Below are 18,790 nucleotides of genomic sequence, written 5' to 3' on the forward strand. Positions count from 1 at the left end.
CATCATTTATTTCAAAGCCTAGTCCTTCCTATTCAGAGAAAGAAAAATCCAAAATAGGTTTGGTCTTAATCATGGATATATTAATCATGGATATATAGAAACGTCTTTGCAGCCAATTTTCATTTTAAATGCTAATTTGTTGGTATTAAGTAATTCAAAGAATATCCTGAATTGGAATTTTATTTCAAGTCACTTTAGGGCTATTTTAACGAAACATTTAAGATGTATTGTCTTCACTTACATGTATCTTGGTGTCTTTAATACAGGAGACATTCCACTGCATGTTAATATACGGGAGACTTGTGATTCAGGGCAGCCTGTTGTGATCTCACAACCTCAGAGTGATGCCGTAAGTTTGGTGCACTGTACTTAAAATAACAAAGCAACCCCCTTCCCACCCTCCTATTCCTCACTTCCCACCCCACTATTCCTTTCCCCCTTGTGCCCCTCCCTCTCCCCCCCCCCAAAAAAAAAAAAAAAAAGTAAACGGGGAGCACTTCTCATTATTGCTGTTTGAAAACAAACATGTCTGAATGTAACTTAGAAAAATGCAATTCTGTAAGAGATTTTTGTCATTAAGCAACTTCGGCCTTTGTTTTGGAATGCTGGTCATGGGTTCTGCATGTGCATGTGTTTTTGCTTAATTAGTCCAAATCATTCAATATAGCAAAGATTTGATCCAGATTCTGGCATGCTAAGAGGAGGAAGGTCAGTGTCAAGCCACATGAGACCTTGCAGCTAATGTAGGTCCTCTGAAACTGTCGGTTGAGCCTTTGGTAGCGGACCCTGGAAACTGTCAAAGGATCCTATCAAAAGATTATTGGAACAAAACCTGCGTGTTGTCAGTACCTGGATTGTTTTCAGCTGAAAGTGAAGGAATTTGCATACAAGATGAAATGGATTTTTCTGTGCATTTACCATAACATTTTATTGCCAAAGGAAAATGTGGGTTGTTGAGGTGGTAGGAGTCAAATATGCAAGTCTCTGAGGAAAAGCAGTTGCACATATGAAATTTCATTAACACTTACAGAGTAAGATTTTTCTGGTTAGTATTTTTTCTTGCCTCTCTACTCGATTTTGTCCACCTTGCTCTGTAGGGTAGAGTGTTGTCTGTCACATTGTGTTGTCACAGTGCATAGCATGATGCAGCATCACTACTCACTGCTGCTTAGACATTACCAATAAAAAAAATAAATTGATTAATAATGATAATAGATAGTAGAATGTGTTAGAGATAAGCTAAAAAGTACATATAACCTTTCTAATACCATGATTGCTAGATACATGCCGAAATAACTTTTCCTTACTAAATAAAAAAAAATAAAAAAATGGGGGTTTGCCAGGGGCGTATAATCCAGTATCATTAACACACTAATCAGGATTCTGGAGAAATAGTGACTTAGATTGTAGCACCTTATTTTTTTCTTTCTTTGTTTTCTTTTTTTCTTTTTTTCTTTTTTTTTTTTTTTTGTTTGTTAGAGAAGCAGCAGCTGTTTGTTTCTAATTGATATTTTTGTAGTCTTCGGCAAGACCTGTGCTGATCCTCTGCGGAATAACGTAGTGATCTTGAGTCCAGATCTTGTGAAAGGAATCATTCCAATCAATACTGTAGTTTCTATCTGTGAATTTTGATTGAAACTGCTAAGGTTTGAATAGATGTATAGCTTAGGTCAAAGTTGAAGCAAAACAGCTGAGCAAACCAAGATGGAAGGCTCACAGCTCACAGTATCTGAAATCTATATTAACCAAAAGTCTGTAGCCTGCAGGAGTCTGAGCCTACATACACTCAAACGTGTAGGACAGCATTCTGAAAATTAAGAAAGACAAGAGAGTCTGTAGGGTTGCCATCTGTTCCTTCTTGGACTATGTTCTTGGTAATGAAAGGAGGGGTTATAAGCACCATTTGTGGCAATTAAGTTAAATATGAAGAGGAATAAAGATTGACAAATATGTGTGACTCTGGGGAAAACTTTTAATATTCTTCTCTGCCATTGTGTCTGTGAGATAATCATTCTCCTCAGAGAATGAGGTTTGTTTTTTTTTTTTTTAGACTTTACTAATCTCTACAGAATGAAAAAGAATTTCCCTTTATTCCTGGTTTGTTTCTCATTATACATACAGAAAGTGATTGTTGTCCTCTTATATTTTAAAAGAAAAATTAAATTCTTATCACATAACTGGTGGTGGGAGAGGTTGTGTAAGGTCAGATTCTAATCTTTAATACATGACACCCATCACCATGTTTCTCAAATAAAGTAAAATTGTGGCTATTCATGCATGAACAATCATAGTTTTTCAGATAGAGAACAATGTGCACTGAGCTGCTGAAATTATCTCTGCTCTTGTCCCTTAAATTTACAGATTTTTGTATACAAAATTCTGTGCTGTCTTTGTTAGAACACACTTAAAAATGAAATGCAGTCTCACAGAACTGAAATAATACTTGGCTGATTCAGAGAGTGGGGAATAAGGATGATGATTGACTTCTCAGGAACCAGCATGCAGTCACACCTTCTAAGCTTCATCAAGATTGGAATGAAGGGTTTTTCTTAAATGTTGTTTAATACTTTTTTTTGCTTACATGCATACCACAGGGTTCACCTTCTTTTGCTGATATGTAAAAGCATAGCTGTCACTCTACACTAGGATTTTAAAATGTATAAGCAAACTTGGTTAGATACTTTGCTTTAAAGCCTCGTTTGCTTAGATGCAGCTGATAGAAAAGGGAAACTAGCAGGAAAATTGCTAACAGCCGAAATAAACCTTCCATAAAAAAAAATAAAATTATGTGTAGAAGTGTGGATGTATGCACTTCCAAAGTTCTCCATCAAAAGGCACATAATTCCTGAGATGCATCTTCTTGTGGAAAGGGTTGCCTGTATAGCTAAAGGGTGTCAGGGTTTAATGGCTGAAGTTCTATTTTGGTAAAGCTTGAGTCTCCAAGGGATAATGTCCCCAAGGAGAAATAAACAATGCTGGTAAAATGATTTTTTCCTTTGTATAACATTGTTTATGCTTGTGTTTCTGACAGCTTAGTTGTTTAAATTACGGCTTTTTTTTAAGTCTTTATTGATAAAACTTTTTTTTTTTTTTTTTTATCTGCTGCACAAGTGCGCTGTGAAAATTGAATATTGCTGTACTCACATATTAGCCTAAATAACAGGGACTAGTCCAACAGAAAGATAGCAGGCAGACAGCAGCAATTGGTAGTGATCTAAGATCCTCTACAAGAAGCTAATCATTTCTTAGTTTAATCAACAGCAAGGACTTACCAGGCCCTTCTGGAAATAATTGAGAGTCTTGGGAGCATTTCCCTCCTCCCTCAAGCTGTGGAGGTGGGTTGGCTCTCTTTGTTGTTTGCTCACCCAAACATATGTGAGAGTCTCTAAGCAGCAGAGGCTAGTAAAAGAAAATGATGAACGCTGCTAAAATGGGAAAGGTAGAATAGGGAAAACAGAAGAGGAATCACTGAAACCAGGTGGGAATTGTTAGTGCTCAGATGTAGCTGATCACCAAAAGGAATCAGCAGCAAAATTGGGGTTTGAAAGAGGCATTCTGAAACTTGCAGGTAAGAGGGCAGAAGCACAGTGAGAGATGCAGAACATGATTAATTCCCATGGAGTTATTTGTCCGCTACATTAATCACTAAAATCCGCAGCGAACTCTCCATCAGTACTGAGGAAAATGTAAGTAGAAGTTTAAGTGCTCTTCCACCTGTGAACACAAAACTCAGAGAGGTGTGGGTACGGTGGTTGTCTTGTGAGCTCTTCCGGGCTGAAACTCTTGGGTATATCCCAGGCTTGATGGCCCAGTGGTTTGCTACTAATACCTTGCTAGAAGAGACAGGGAAACTGTGAAGGAATGCCACTGAACACGAAAATCCCATCTATCCCAAGGTTAAAGAAGCAACTCAAGTAAATTCAAAGTACATTTGCTCTACCAGTGTAACCATTCACCTTCTAAAAGCTGGGGAGTCTTGCTCAAATAGGCATTTCAGGGAGGAGATGTGTTGGAGGCTGAGACAAGTAGGAGGCACATTTTCTCATCTTGGCTTGGGAATGAGATGATTAAAAAAAAAAAAAAAAGTGGAGAGATGATACACCTCTAAGATTCAGGAGGATAATACATCCGAGACAGCAGAGAAGTAATAACGGAATGAAGTTTAGATTTCACCTTCTTTCTTATTCTGTTATTTAAGAAATGGTGAGCCCTCATGGCAGAAATATAAGGAAGATAACTGCTTTTGGAAAAAAAAATAAATCAGGAAACATGTAACGGTCAGCCAGTTCCTTAGTGCTTTCTTGCTGCAAACAGGGCAAACTTTGAGTTCAACCTCTTGTTCTGTAAAAATCAAGTAGATTGTATTGGAAAAGTATGGGAACAAACGGAGAGAACCAGTAATAGGTTAGGGTATCAGAACCCCAAATTGCATAGCCATTTGTAGATATGCACAAATTTATTTCCGGTTTGAGGAATTTGACTTGGGTGGGAGAAAAATCGAACTTGACCTGGAGCAAGAAAACCCAGATTTGTTGCTGGAAATCATGCTTAATGTCATCCTATCCAGCTTATCATGAAGACCAGTGTATGGTACAAAACACACACACACGGGGGGATGTTCTGTTATTGTTTAGTTCACATTTAACTACGTGAAATGTGTTCAGGTGCTCTTGAAAATTTCACTCATTGTGACTATTTAAAGGTTGGACTAGATGATCATCTAAGAGGTCTTTTCCAACCTAAAGGATTCTATGATTCTGTGATATCTTGGTGAAGGAATGTGCTGACTGTAAAATCCACAGGGCTCTTTAAGGGGAGACAGAAAGCCCAGTCAGGTGGAAAGAAGGAGCACTAGGCATAAGCAGTCTGACAGAGGAAAGTAAGTCTGGTTTAAAAATCCCTTTTCAATTAAATTAGAAATGTTACAGGCCTTAGTGTGGTCCGAAGGGACAGATGGAATTCATATTCAGAAACGCTTTTTTGTAAAATTCTTTGTAAGGGTGAAGTGTGGGTAGGGTAAAAATGTACAAGCTTTTAAAGCTTTGCAAGAAATGGTTGGAAAAAAAATTGAAATAGTGGTAGGGAATAATGTTTGCTGTTGTTTAGCTGTCATCAATAATTCCATTTAAAAAGTGGTCTCTCCAGGGTGTGGTATCTTTTGAAAGAAAAGCAAACCCTGAAGTAGAGACTGCATGATATGATTTATAACATGCCTTACCATCAAGGCTTCCTCTGAATGATCACAGTAACACTTGGCATGTGTAGGTCTGAATCCTTTGTTCAAGCTGTAGATAGCACAATGCATCATCAAACCCTCATTTACACTTCATTCTGCTGCAGAAAATGCTGAGTGTTAGGATAGTCTGCTTGAAGGATGCTACTGTATTGCATTTGAATTGCACTATTCTACTTAACCATGTTTTCTGGGCAGGATGTCTTTTTAGATATACATAAAAGCACCTGAGTGATGTACACATACAATGGCACCTTGAGGCTAGCAGTGTTTCCTGGCTGAGGCTCTTATCAGAGGAAGGCTTGGCTTTTGCAGCTACTTATATATAGGATTACAGGAAATTTCCATGTCCTGTGAGTACTAAGGCTTTTTTTAGGTACTATCAGGAAGCATCCACTTTACTTAACCATCTTCTACATCGTAATTATTGTAATTTATGGATCAACTTTTATAATTTCATTAAGTTTCCTTTCTGGGCTGAGGCTTCCCTGAAGTGTGGCAGAAGTTGCCAATTCATGCCAAGAAGACTGTTACAGAGCTACCCAGAGGAAGACAGAGTAGGAAAGATCCTGTACTTACAGCAATCAAGAATTTGTCTGGGTGACATAAAGTTATCTGAAGTTGGAAGCTCATTTAAACCAGTGTTTATCATCATAGCTCAGAAGGCACTAAAAGCATACCATGGTGAAATACAGACATCAGGGGGCAGCTCCAGACATGCACTGAAGGTTGGGGTTGTGTCAAAGTCACAAGCAATTTCCATGAACACTAAAAATCCGAAAATCCGATTAAAAGAGAGTTTCATTGTTTGTTTGTTTGTTTTCTATGCTATCACCTAACATTGCTTTCATGTGGGTGGTAGCCAAGTCTAGTGTTTGTCCTTATGATGGCCGCTATTTGACTGGTTGCTTGTTGCCCATGATTGTTAGTTTTCTTTAGTAATGAATAAAGTACAAGTCCCTAAGACTTTAGTTGTGCAGACTTAAATATTATATCCTTCTCTATAGGTTCAGTAGCATTCAATATTCTAGACAGTCAGGACTTGCATAAAATATCCCTTTCAACTTGGGATATGGTAAGACTGTGAATTTTTTGGGTGGTCCTTTCCAGGTGTTGGATCCTTGTGGGTCCCTTCCAATTTGGGATAATCTGTGATTTTCCTTTGGATTGCTAAAACAGATTAATAGCCATTTTAGTAGTCTTGGAGTTCTTTAGTAGAAGTTAGAAAGCATGTCACTAAGTGGATTTATGCTCCTTGGTGTCCTTGGCCCTCAAGCAAGTGATGGGATCAGTATGCTTTTTCTGAGTTGCTGGTATGCGGTGGTTTGGGGGAAGGCAAATGTGATACCAGCTCTTACCTGTTTTGGTTTTCCTGAGGGGTTAATGGTATTCAGTAGTTGTGCATCCCTCTTATTAGACACTGGCAGCCTCTGCAGCGAGCTGTTTGCGACCTGAGATCTGTACTTCAGTAAAAATGAACCGCAAGGCAAATTAGTAGGTCAAGCCAAGCCAATCCACATGAACAGGGCAGAGTCAGCTATAAGCTGTAAGCTCATTTTGCAGTTGTCTTAGGAGTGATGCACACATGCCTCATGGGTAAGAGTTTGAAGGAGAATTAAATGCTGTAACTGAAAGGCTCACATTTTTCTAGGGTTACTATATGACTTAATTAGATGGGGTAATAAAAAGATTACTTGCAGTTTAAAGCCAGTCCATGTCTCTTATTCCATACCAGAGCAATTAATCAAGATGTTCTGATTGTGTCAGCTAAGTAGGACTCATAGGTCCTTTTTCTGACAAAGTTTATTACAAGTTCTCCAATTCGTACCTCAAGATCTGTGCTTCATCAGTGGTGCCCTCTTGGTCCTAAGATTTGTTATTTAAGGAACGCTGCAGTCTTTTCTGACAGTGTTTGTACTAGTTTTCGAGAGGTGAAAAGTCTTTCATGTGGCCATTATCTAGTTCTGTTGACTCTGAACATCACCTTCCATCTCTGTCTGCCCTTACCGCTGTTGCTCTCAGACCCCACCTGGGCAGCATTTGTAACAAAAAATGTGGTTTGTTTTTAGAGCATTCTGTCTCGTGTGCACTTATTCATCCTCTGAAAACAGGGAGAATGTTTTGTTTGCAGCTAACTGATATGTTATTAGTAAATATAAACAGTCCATCTGAAAAAAAAGCTTTCAGAAAGAGCCTTGTAAACCACTCCTTTAGAGTTTCCAAATCATGAAGGGAAACACTGATCTGTAAAACTCACTTTGATTTTATAAAAATGAAAATGGTTTTCAGTCATGAGTAAGAACTTGTCCTTTACAGTTTCTTTTGTCTTTCCAACCGAAAAGGAATAAAAGTCATTCTCCATTTTCAGTTGCAATCCCTCTTCTTTTCTTAGTAATGATGGAGGATAAAACTGAACTGAATGGGCTCTAGTACCTGTGTACAGATGCCACATTGAATAGACTGAGAGTAGGAGAAAAGGCTCAATACATATAGAGTTGTGTTTGTTTAATGAAAGGTGCATTGAGTTACTGAGATTCCCTCTAGACCTTTCGTGTCTGCTGATGTATGTTGCTGCTGAGAGACTGGCCCTCACTCATAGTTGAGTGACTTGTTGAAAGGCTCAAAACAGTTGATTTTCTCAAAGACTGGTTACTGGTGGAGACCTTGTAAGGAAATGAGAGACTGTTCTGTTCAACTTATAAAGTAGGTATCTAGGAGAAAAAAAAAAAAGCTGCTTAAACAGCTGCTTAGGGTGCATAGGAGGTTAAGAGACTGCTGGTAATATTTGGACTAGGTAACACTAGCATGCCGGCTGCAAAGAGTTGAAACTAGCCTCCTGTTACTAAACGACAGCTCAGATAAATGGCAAATGAAAGTTAGTGTACATAAATGTGAAATCATTGCCCAGACACTCGTGAATATTGTTGGGGCGGGGGGCACATGGAAATGTTATTTATTGAGATCTTGACAGGGAACACGTAGGGAATCAAATCTCCCAAGTGGGATATCTGTTTGCTGTCTGGATGGTTATGGAAGTTTCTCTTACAAGGGCTCTTGTCAATCAGTAGTGTCTTAGCTGCCTCAAGTGAGACTCCCTGGACCCCTGTTCAGCTCAGTTTTCACAGTGGAGCCAGTCCATGATCCTGAATGAGTACTCCAGCATATGTGTGATCCATAGCTGTTGATTATCTGTGCACAAAACATCTCTAATCTTAACTGCGTACAAAACCACTGTCCCTGCAGCTGCAAGAACAATTTCTGCTGTGTATTTACAGTTATCTATGTGCCATTTGGTCAACTCTGGAGCAGAAACTGCCTGGGTAGTCTCTGAAAGGGGCTGGGTTTTGCATTCATGTTGTTAATTAACTCATTGAAACTTATGAATTGATCTGTGCAAAGGGGCAACTGCCTGCAGGACTTTTCAGTGTAGTCCAAAATTCCCACCTGGAGAACTCCTACACTAATCAGTGTAAATACTTATGTGCAAATGCAGTTTGATTTCAGTCAGTCACCTTTTTTGAAGTTGATCTGTTGTTCCAGATTGATCCATTATCTCATCTGTGCAGGTGGGCTAGCTGGGGACTTGGTAGACTCCCCAGGAGATTAATAACTAAGTGTACTGGGTGTTGCACGTGGGCACAACTGTATTACCCAAATGCACTGCAATAATACCTATAGGACTAGTTTGGATTTTCCTATACTGTGGAATGAAATCTTTTTGTTCTGTTCTTCATAAAATAAAACCCACTGTTTACTCTCATTTCTCACTAATTTTTTTTTCAGCTACGTGTTATTGTGATCATTGGTCCCTGGGCATTTGGCCTATCATAATGTAGTGCAGAATAAAAATATTGCAAGATTTTAGATGCAGTTCTTTTAAAGCTAATATCTTTTTTTTTATTATTTTTATATAAGTGACTGAGATTTTCTATTGTGTCTTTTTGTGAGTGACCCTACAGTGCCACAGCTGTTCTTCGTAAGTGGCCTGGTGGACCGGAATGATTTACCATAGAAATTGAAGGAAATATAAGTGTAGAGAATGTAGCAGAATTAAACAGCAAGGGATATTACAATGAGCAAATATTTACAGCCCACCTGACTTGTAGCTGCGGTGTTCTCTTTGTAGTGCAGTGTCTATTCCTTGCTTCTCAGGTCATCTGTTCTATTACATGCACAATCTTTATGAGGTCTTGCAGATTATAACAGCACAGGTCTCTTGGGAATAATTATGCTTCCTTTTATTCTCTGGAATGAATTAGTGTGATCTAAATAGCCGTGAGGGGTATAGGTTGTAGATTTTTAAGCATATGTGATGTTCACAAAGTAAATGAAGAAATAGTGATATCTAATTTTTTTAATTGGTGCTATTTAACAATGAATAAAGGACTAACTAGGACAGAATAATTCCCTTGTAGATATTTTGTCAATTTATGTACTAAGAAATGTAAAAGCTACTCTGGAACAAGAGCCATCTTATCTGTAATACAAAAGGCTGAGCAGAATTCTGTTCCTCAGAATCCCTTATAAAGAATCTCCAGTTATAGATGTGCTGCCTGGATTTAGCCCTGCCTTATAAGCGTGCAAGCTGACACAGGGCTTAATGGTTTTAAGGAAGCCTCTTACATGTAGTTTGTGAGAGTCCTAAAATAGAGCATTATGGAGTAAGCCTGTGGAGGAAATACACATGAATGGTACTAGTCTTCTGTAGTTTTCTGAGTCTGTTCTAACCATAATCACCATACTATTAGAACTGCATTTTAATTTCTTTAACGATAAGTATCAAGAGAGGTTACAAGAGAATAAAACTATCTAAAACACACTGAACTTTAGAATGGGAAATACTGCTGTTTGGCCAGATGTCAGAATGCATTATAATTCTTACTTAAAGTAAGTCTTAGCTTTGTCATTGTACAGCTAGAGGATACAACGCTGATCACAGCTTAAATCTTATGAGTTACAGATATGGATTACACACTTGACTTTGATGCAACTGCTTGCATGAATAACTTGTGTGTCCAGAGCATTTCAGGATTAAGGCCTTCACTTCGTCTGCTGTGCGTTTAATCTGTTATCTGCATGTAGATGGTGTCTGCGTTCCTTACAATCTCAGAAAATTACTTGGTTTAGTCTTAGGAGTATATGAGCACTGAGGCTGGGAGTGCCAGAAAAGCAAACTGACAGGCAAGGAGAGAAGCTTAGAAGAGAGAAGATGTGCTGGGACCTTCTCGTCCTGCCCCTCAAGCTCTGCCCTCATATATTTGTCAGTTTATTTGCTGTATTAAAGGCTCGTTGGGACTGCAAGGTCTAACTTGAGGTTACAGTCATCTACAAGTTCTGCACAAGGGAGGCAGGGGAGAGCAGAGCAGTAGGGAATATTCTGGTGATTTCTTCTAGTTATTTAAGAAGGAAGAACTTCCCCATTTAGGGAAGGCTGTCAACATGGGCTGCAAATGCAGGCTGATTTGAGAAGGTGAAGTGGTGCCTTGGTTACAACGTAATGGAGTAGAAGCAGGCTGAACAGTCGAAGTTTTGTTTTACTTTACAACCACAAAGGCACAAGTTCAAATTACAGATAAGGTATAAATTTGTAACAATGAAAGCCATCTCTGAACAGTGTAGATGATATGCATATACATACACATTTAACACACAGAAGAGACTGTTTTACTTGAAAATCTTTATATCAAGGTCAAAGACCTTTCTAAAACTTATGTTCTGACTGTGAGTTAGTGAGCTTGATAAAGAAATTACTGGGTTTTCGTTTTGTAGTTTGTACTGTGTTAAAGGCAGTTGCTTTATGTATCTTTTGGCATTGCATTTTTGAATATTCAATGTTAGCCCAATCACGGTCCCAGCCACGTCATTTTTCAGAGGTGATAGAAGTAAGCTTGAATTGTGTCATTCCTGATAGTCTTAGGGTTTTGTCTTCTGCCCTCCAACTTAGAGCATCCTGCCAAGTGCCACAGGTTGATGTGAGAGTGAGCTTTTGTAGGGATACTATAGGGATACTAGTATTGCAGAACTAGTTCTTTCCAATACCCACTTTAGCCTCTTGGAATGATGTCCTTTTTTTTTTTTTTTTTTTTTTTTTTTTTTTTTAAATCCTTAATGACTTAATTCTCTTATTTTTTTTTATTGGATTTTTTTCCCAATTCTCTATCTCAATCCTGTGTACAGTTCATCTCAGTCTTTGAGGTGAGGGGAGTTTATAACTAATAGGACCTGTGGGACTGGAGTTTCCTTCCATCTCAGCACCTCTCCTCTGGAAGAATATTGATTGTTTGCTGTTTAAGACAGATTGTTCAGTCAAGCTCTAAGAATAATACTAAAGTGTTGTACCCCCAGTATTTTAAATAATGCTTGTACTTACTTTATGTATTAGAATATAACTTTCCTGAACACAAAACTAGCTGAATAGAACACATTTATTATAACATTTTTCTTTTCCTTTGAATGTGTGAGAAAATGTATACTTAACAAGACGTATTGCTTTATACAGAAAATGAAAGGTTCTAAGTATATGTTTCTGTTTTTACAGGCTAAAGCATATATAAAGATAGCTATGGAAATCGTAAGACGACTGCAAGTACCTCCAGCTTGAAGTGTTTATCACAAACTAACCACCAAAGCGATCTTCTGGTGTGACTAACAAGAGTCCTGCTACTTAATTCTGTGGACACCAGTCTTTATGAGAAACCTTTTCTGGGAATTAATTTATCAGAGTTTAAATTATGGTTGTGATATTTATAGGTTTGCAAATCATTATTTGGCCATGTCCAAATGGATTTAAGTATGCAAAAGATGATAGACAATATGTAACTGCTGGATTGTAACGTCATCGAGCAAGAAGGGATAAAGTACATCTTTCTGATGAGCCCTGTTCTAAGGTCAGGAATGGAAAACAGCCTCTCCAGCCAAGCAGAATGATGAGAAGGGTGTCAAGATATAAGACCTACTTAAAAAGTGACATTTGCAATGCTATAATTTCTGTAAATTTTTGTTGAGCTTTTTACTTGCTTAACCACCAAGCTGACCTTAACCTATGCAAAATTTTATGTAGAAAATTCAGTTATGTAATTGCAGTACATGTGTGCATTCATCTTTAAACAAATAAAAGATAGATCTGCATATATTCTGAAGAATTCTTATGATGGATCATGAAAAAATTCATTCGTTATTGGATAATGTTCGATCATGAGGTAATTCAGTTTACTGGGTAATGGATGACATGACCCTTAGGCTTATTTCTTGACTGCTTTGCATTATAATAGACACAGACAGAAGACAAGGTAACTGAGGTCTTTGCTGAAAACGCCAGAGCTCAGTTTGCCAGGGGATGCAAACATTCAAGATACATTAAATTCACGATTGCATATTCCTCTTACAGTGCAGCAACTTGGAATTTAAGTGTAAAGATACAGCAAAGAAAACTTTGGTCATCAAACTGCACGGTCTTCTGGTTTCCTTTTTTTATTGCCTTACATTCTGTGATCTTTGTTTTTGTGTTGGTGTGTTGAAGTAAAAGAATATGCCTTCAGGGAATGAGTTCCCATTCACAGTCAGATGTTTGAGCTGACATTTAGGCTTTTTCATCTACACAGTAAAGTATAAGCATCCTAAACATACATCTTAACCAGACTGGGAGCTTAACCATACTAAGGAGTTCTGCTATTGATCTCTGTGGGACCAAGATTTTTCCCTGTAGTCCAAATAATTATTCATACATTTTGAATTAGTTGTTTTTCCTTACTGAAGTGATACAAGATAAAAAGTTGGTATCCATTTACATTAGGAACATTAAAATCATATTACCTGGAATTTAGATGGGAAAGGTAGGACTAAATTATGGGTTGAATTTCAAACTTAGTTGATTTTGCAAATACCGAAGTTATGTACTCCTAAGCTATATTTTATTTTATTTTTTCTTCAAGTCTGTTTCTATACATGTACACGTACATGAGCCTTCCCTCCTATGCACTGTCCCATGAGATCACATATTGGTGTTTTGTTTTTTCAGTCACATGTTAGCCCAAACCTCTAGAGTTGTTGCAAATATTCAGATCCTTTCAGTTGTTGAATAGATTTTACAAAAATTAAAGGTTTGTTCTTTATTTTATTGTTAACATTGTTTTTTAATGATTTTTTTTTTCTGTACATATTTATTTTTGCTTTAGCTATTGTAATAGTTGATATGTCAACAAGTAATCCTATGGTGGCTTTGGAATAGTAGAATGAAAATTTTTCAGTGGGAAAAATGGGAAAAAGATCATCTTCTGAACCTCACTCTAAAAAAGTTTGTGTCTCTGACACCCAGTTTATGTTGAGTGTGGGTGAACAATGCCTACGCAGATACAAGGTTGGTTGTTTTTCCTTTATCTTGGTATTTCTTGGGTAGTTAATGGTTGAAATTTGCTTTAAATGTCCCTTTTAACTCATTTTTACTTTTTCTCCTCCTTTAATGAAGTTTTGTCTTTGCTGTGTTGAATTTTTCACCTGTAGAATTATTTTAATGCATTTTTATCAGTGAAAGGGGTTATGATTAAATATGATCATAATTCACTTCTAGCCCAATCTGAAAATTCATGTTGAACATTTTTTGGAAGGATTGCACAATATAACAGGTGAAAGGTGATTTATTGATTAGAAATTGTTGGTCACTTAAAATATATTTAATTGTACAAAGGACCATCAGAGTTAATAGGACATTTTTGCATTTAAGGGTAACAGTGTTCAAACCAAATTTAAAATAAGAATGTATTTGCTTTACTTTCCCCATTCTCATGGGTGAAAAAGCATGTTTTCCAGTCCTGCTCCTGCAAAGGAATTGAAGGCTCTTGACAGGATGTTATTGCTACTTACTGTTACAGAAACACATATTTGGTAATTACGAAGTGCACTGTTAAATATTAATGACTTCTCATCTTATGCTAGATCATAAAATCTCTGATACTCATTATTGGATTGGAGGGTGCATCAGTTGGAGGCTGAGCAGGAGACACTGACATTTAACCATACGTTTATAAATACAGGTCATAGCCTTGACACACAGTGGTGTTTGCTCTTTTCGGCTCCAATGTTTTACTTTCATCTCTGTGATATTTCCTACTGTACTGCTACATTTTTTGTTTTGGTGAAAGTACTAATCCTGACAATAGGACCCATCTTTCCTAAACTGCATGGTTAGGTGCTCTTTGCTCAGGAGCAGTGGAGGCTGTTTTGCAAAATTACTGTGATCATGAGTTAACCAGCACAGAATTACACAGGTCTTCAGTGCTTTAAATTGCAATTACACACTGCAGATCTCCTGGAGAGGTATGGGGACAGAGGGGGCCGTCTGTCCCTGCCGCCTCCTCTGTGTGCAAGGTTCCCCAGGCTGCCTTGCAGCACTGCCCTAGCTGTGTGAGGGGGCTGCAGTTGGTTATTTTTCGTTCAATACACGGCCCTTTGGGTAGCAAACACAGTTGTTTGCTGATAATTCCTGTTGTTTCTTGGGTGGTGGAGCCTATAGGCTGTCTCTTAACAGAGTGCATTTCCTGGCTTTCAGAAATTACACTTTTCCTCAAGTTGAAGCTCAAAGCAGATACAAAACTGTTCGGTGAAGTGTTTTGCTATTAAATTTTCAGATTGCTGTGAGCTGTTCAGCCACGAAGCCTATGGTTTGTGCATTCCTGCATGTGTTGCATTTCTCCTCAGAATACCAACAACACTTTTTAATTGTTCTTTGAAGTTATGAGAGGAAGGTAGTTTACAAATCAATTTTTTCCTCATTCAATTTGAGTTCAAACTACAATGCATTTCAGCTGCTGTGATTGATAATTATGGGGATGAAATTAGGAAGAGAAGCAGCTTATCTTCAGTGTAGTAACAAAACAAAAAGTAATTCTGAACTGGCTTCAAATTAGACTCACTTGGATCCAGTACAGCAGGTGATTTCCCCCATAATATCCTTCCCTGAGTGAGTATGGTTTCTGTCTGGACCTACTCCAACTCCCTGTTGGGTTTTCCTGCTGGTGCTGCTGTTGACGCTGGTTAGAGCAGGCTTTGGTCTGATGGTCAGCTTCGTTCTGGTTGTTACTGGGCCCCGTACTGTACACTGCAGGCTGCAACCAAGGGGGAGATACAAGGGAAGAAAGAAAATTGTCATGCCAGTGGTTACATCTCCAGGTTCCCAGAAGACCCTTCCTTACTAATACTGGGCCTGCCAGGGTGAGAATACGTGTGGGAGAGAAGCGGCAGGAGAACAACAAAGGAGAAGCCTCTGTTGCTTAGGTGAAAGATTATAGAGCAGAATCGATTCGCAAAGGCACCTCTGATGCTGTGCAACAAGATAAAGGGGATTTAGGTGCTCCAGCCGTGCAGGGCTTCTGTAATAGCAACCACAGCCCTAGGACTGTCATGTGAGCCCCAGACTTGATGTCTTGGGTACTCCTTTAACAAAGGGAGCCTGGCACTGCTCTGTCTCTCCAGGTGTCCTTGGTGTGGGTGGGATCTCTATGCTTACATTTCCACACAGATTACACTAAGGGCACAAAGACGTGTCTCATGCCTGGCTTTGGCTGGGCAGATTCAAATCCATTGCTTCTGAACTTAGTATAGCTCCTCAGGCATCCGACTTAGTCTCGCTAAGGACAAGCAAGAAACATGCATCACTTCCGATAAAACCATACTGCTTGTGGAAGAAATAAGGAACTCAGTCCTAATCACAGCTGACACTTTTATCTTAATGACTTGGGCTGGACTCTGATCCTTGCTCGCAGCATTGCTGATGAATTTTACTGAATCAGTCTGTGAACAACACACCCAGCCAGTCGTTAGGGTGACGTCTGGCTCTACAGATGCTCACAGGCCGGAGGAAAGGCGGTGAGGTTCCGCTTTTGGTTTTGGTACCTGTGCACCAGCTGAGCTTACAGCCATGTCTGGGCCCCTGTTGCCATTGCTCGTATCTAGCAGGAGTGCTTCCTGCTGGAGATGGGTACACAGAGCAGCTCCTGCTTAAGGATGCGTGACAGTAAGATGAATCAGAATTGCTGATTTAATTTCAGAACTGGCTTATAACGAGAAGAGTTATTCCTCGTAATGAGGATTATTTTTTATTTTGGCAGCATATCAGCCAAGTCACCAGCATGTCAGAAACTTATCAGGGAAACAAAGCAAAAGAAAAAAAATGATTCAAAAAGTAACTTTTAGCTGAAGTTTAAAGACTTTCTTTCTTTTTTTTTTTTTTTTTTTTTTTTGTGAGTTCTGTTTTACATTATAAAGACATTAAGTCTGAAAGAAAGTATATACAAAGGTCTGTATTTTTCCATTATCTTTGCATATGCAGTGACTCTTTCTCGTCAGCGTGAAGAGGACAGGCATGGTTTGTCATTCCTCAAGCACCTATTGCTCTGTTTCTCTGTTTATATGAGTCTGGATCTGAATACCCACTTTAATCAATGCAAATAAATGGCTTCTCCTAGGGACTACGTGAGCCTTCAAACAAGCTAATGGGGAGAACATCTGTTGTCCTTTAATATTGTTTGGAGGACTTGCAGATTTATTTGAAGTGCTTTCACTCGTACCACTGGGATTTTCTAAAACGTGTTATTTCCTGTGGTCCAGGGGTTGTTTCATCTTTTCCAAGAGACAGACAGAAGACTTCTCACACTTGCCTACCCAACGTATGCTTCCTGCTACTAAATAGAGGTCTATTTTGAGAATACAACCTTCATATTATTTTTGATAGTGTTACTTTGTTTATAATAACCTTTTATAACCTTTTTTTTTTTTTTTTTTTCATGGCATTAGACTACTTTCCCCCTTTTCCTTTAAAGGATTTCCTTTTCAAATTAACATTGAAGAAATACTATAACATAATTTTAAGGCCCAGCTTGTCCTCTATTTGGTTGAAATAAAGCAAGAGAAACTTATTAAACCAAGCTTACACGCTGCAGATATGGAGTGTTCCTCTGGCATGTAAATGTTACAAACATTTTTACATTAAGTGAAACAGTTAAAATCAACCAAAGTTGAAGAGCCTGAACACTTTCCTGCTCCGCAGTGAGCGTTTTGACAGGGATGTGAGACCTGTTTCGTAGGGTGTTCAGACAGGCCGGGCTGAGCTGCGTTGTTTTATCTGCTGGATCAGGAAGTGTCTGCACACCTCCTTCTGAGGAGGGATTTCCATACAAACAGCCTTTGTCTCTGCTACCTTGAGGCCTCTAATTAATTACATTCTAGATTGAGCCAGGGAAGATTTGGGTTCACACTCACCACTTCCTCTTGCCAGATAATGGGACCCAATGGCTATTGTGTAGAGTTCCTCTTTAAAACGAGCATTAAAAGGCTGGGAAAAGGTGCCTTGTAAGCATCTAGGCTTTGAAAACTCAGTCTAATAAACCTGTGTTTATTTGTGAGTGTCAGCACTGCTGCCACCTCTTTTGTAAAGCCTCGCTATCCTAAGCTTTTAGAAAACCTGTGAATTTGTAGCTTGTTTGCGCTTTTAAATCAATGCATGTTTTACAGACGCATTCCTTATTTAACATAGATACTGCTGTTTCACTTCTGGCTTAATTTCTCTACAGTGTAAATAAAACTTTTTCTGAAGCAGATTTCCTTCACTATTAATAACACATCGAGACAGCTCTTACTCTACAGAAAGAAGTGATGGCACTGAATGCAGAAGATGCTGAATTCCATCTTCCCTATTGGGTTAATGTAGGAAATCACTGTCTGTGTATGCTGTTGGTTTTGTTACACTGATGGGAAATATATCCTCACTAATAGAGAATGAAACTGCTGATGAAGTGCCTTTTAATATTAAGAAGTGGTAGTTCCTGAATGTTGAAAACAATACACATCAGAGTACTTTATTTAAAGTATTCCTATTTTACACTTTCTAAAGTTCACCTTTTAAGTCAGACAAGTGTAGTAATGAAGACGTTTGGACAAACTGCTGGTGCCGTGGATTGCTTTCCAGTCCTGAGCAGTTCTGCTGTGTTCACACAGAACGACTCACACATCGGTGTCTGTGTACAGGATGTGCACATGAGTTTGCAATAGTGGATGATAAGGGGGAAAAGTGATGAAGTGCCAGTATTCGCCTGGAATGACCTAATGCCAGGAAGTAATAGGAGTTGGTTTAGCACAGCAAAAATACACGCAGAATTAAGTTTTTAGTGAAGGCAGATGGGTCAGGGCAAAGCAGGGGATGCCTTATTAGCTTGCAGATGTGGCTGGCGTATGAAAGGAAATCTTTATACTGTCAGAAGAAAAAAAAAAAAAAGAAAAAAAAAAAAAGAGAGAAAGTACCTGTTCTACTTCTGATAGAAATGTGCAGATAGAGAATATGTGACCTGGAATGCCTGGCACCCCAGGGACTACTGATCCTGGTGCTTCAGAAATGTGGCAGGACACAATAATCGGATCACTGCAGGTCATGGGGAATCCTCATCTGTGGCACTACTTCTTCATGGTAATGAAGCTATAGAAATGTGTATTTATTTACAAGGCAATAGTTAAAACAACAACATTTACCATAAAATGTTACTTAAGAAATTAGACCAAAATAAATTAACC

At 38.5% G+C, this 18,790-nt stretch overlaps 1 protein-coding gene across 1 annotated transcript in view; it reads left to right on the plus strand.

The window, feature by feature from the left end:
• NUBPL (nucleotide binding protein like) overlaps positions 1 to 12,682 on the plus strand; it is an 89,670-nt gene extending 76,988 nt beyond the window's left edge. Inside the window, exons 10-11 of the mRNA XM_032187648.1 lie at positions 267 to 349; positions 11,772 to 12,682. Of these exons, the coding sequence (XP_032043539.1) occupies positions 267 to 349; positions 11,772 to 11,834 (146 nt within the window). The 3' untranslated portion in view covers positions 11,835 to 12,682. The remainder of the gene's footprint in view (positions 1 to 266; positions 350 to 11,771) is intronic.
• The last annotated feature ends 6,108 nt before the right edge of the window (positions 12,683 to 18,790 follow it).

The sequence above is a fragment of the Aythya fuligula genome, chromosome 5 (assembly GCF_009819795.1).
Source record: "Aythya fuligula isolate bAytFul2 chromosome 5, bAytFul2.pri, whole genome shotgun sequence".
In the NCBI taxonomy this organism is placed as follows: domain Eukaryota; kingdom Metazoa; phylum Chordata; class Aves; order Anseriformes; family Anatidae; genus Aythya; species Aythya fuligula.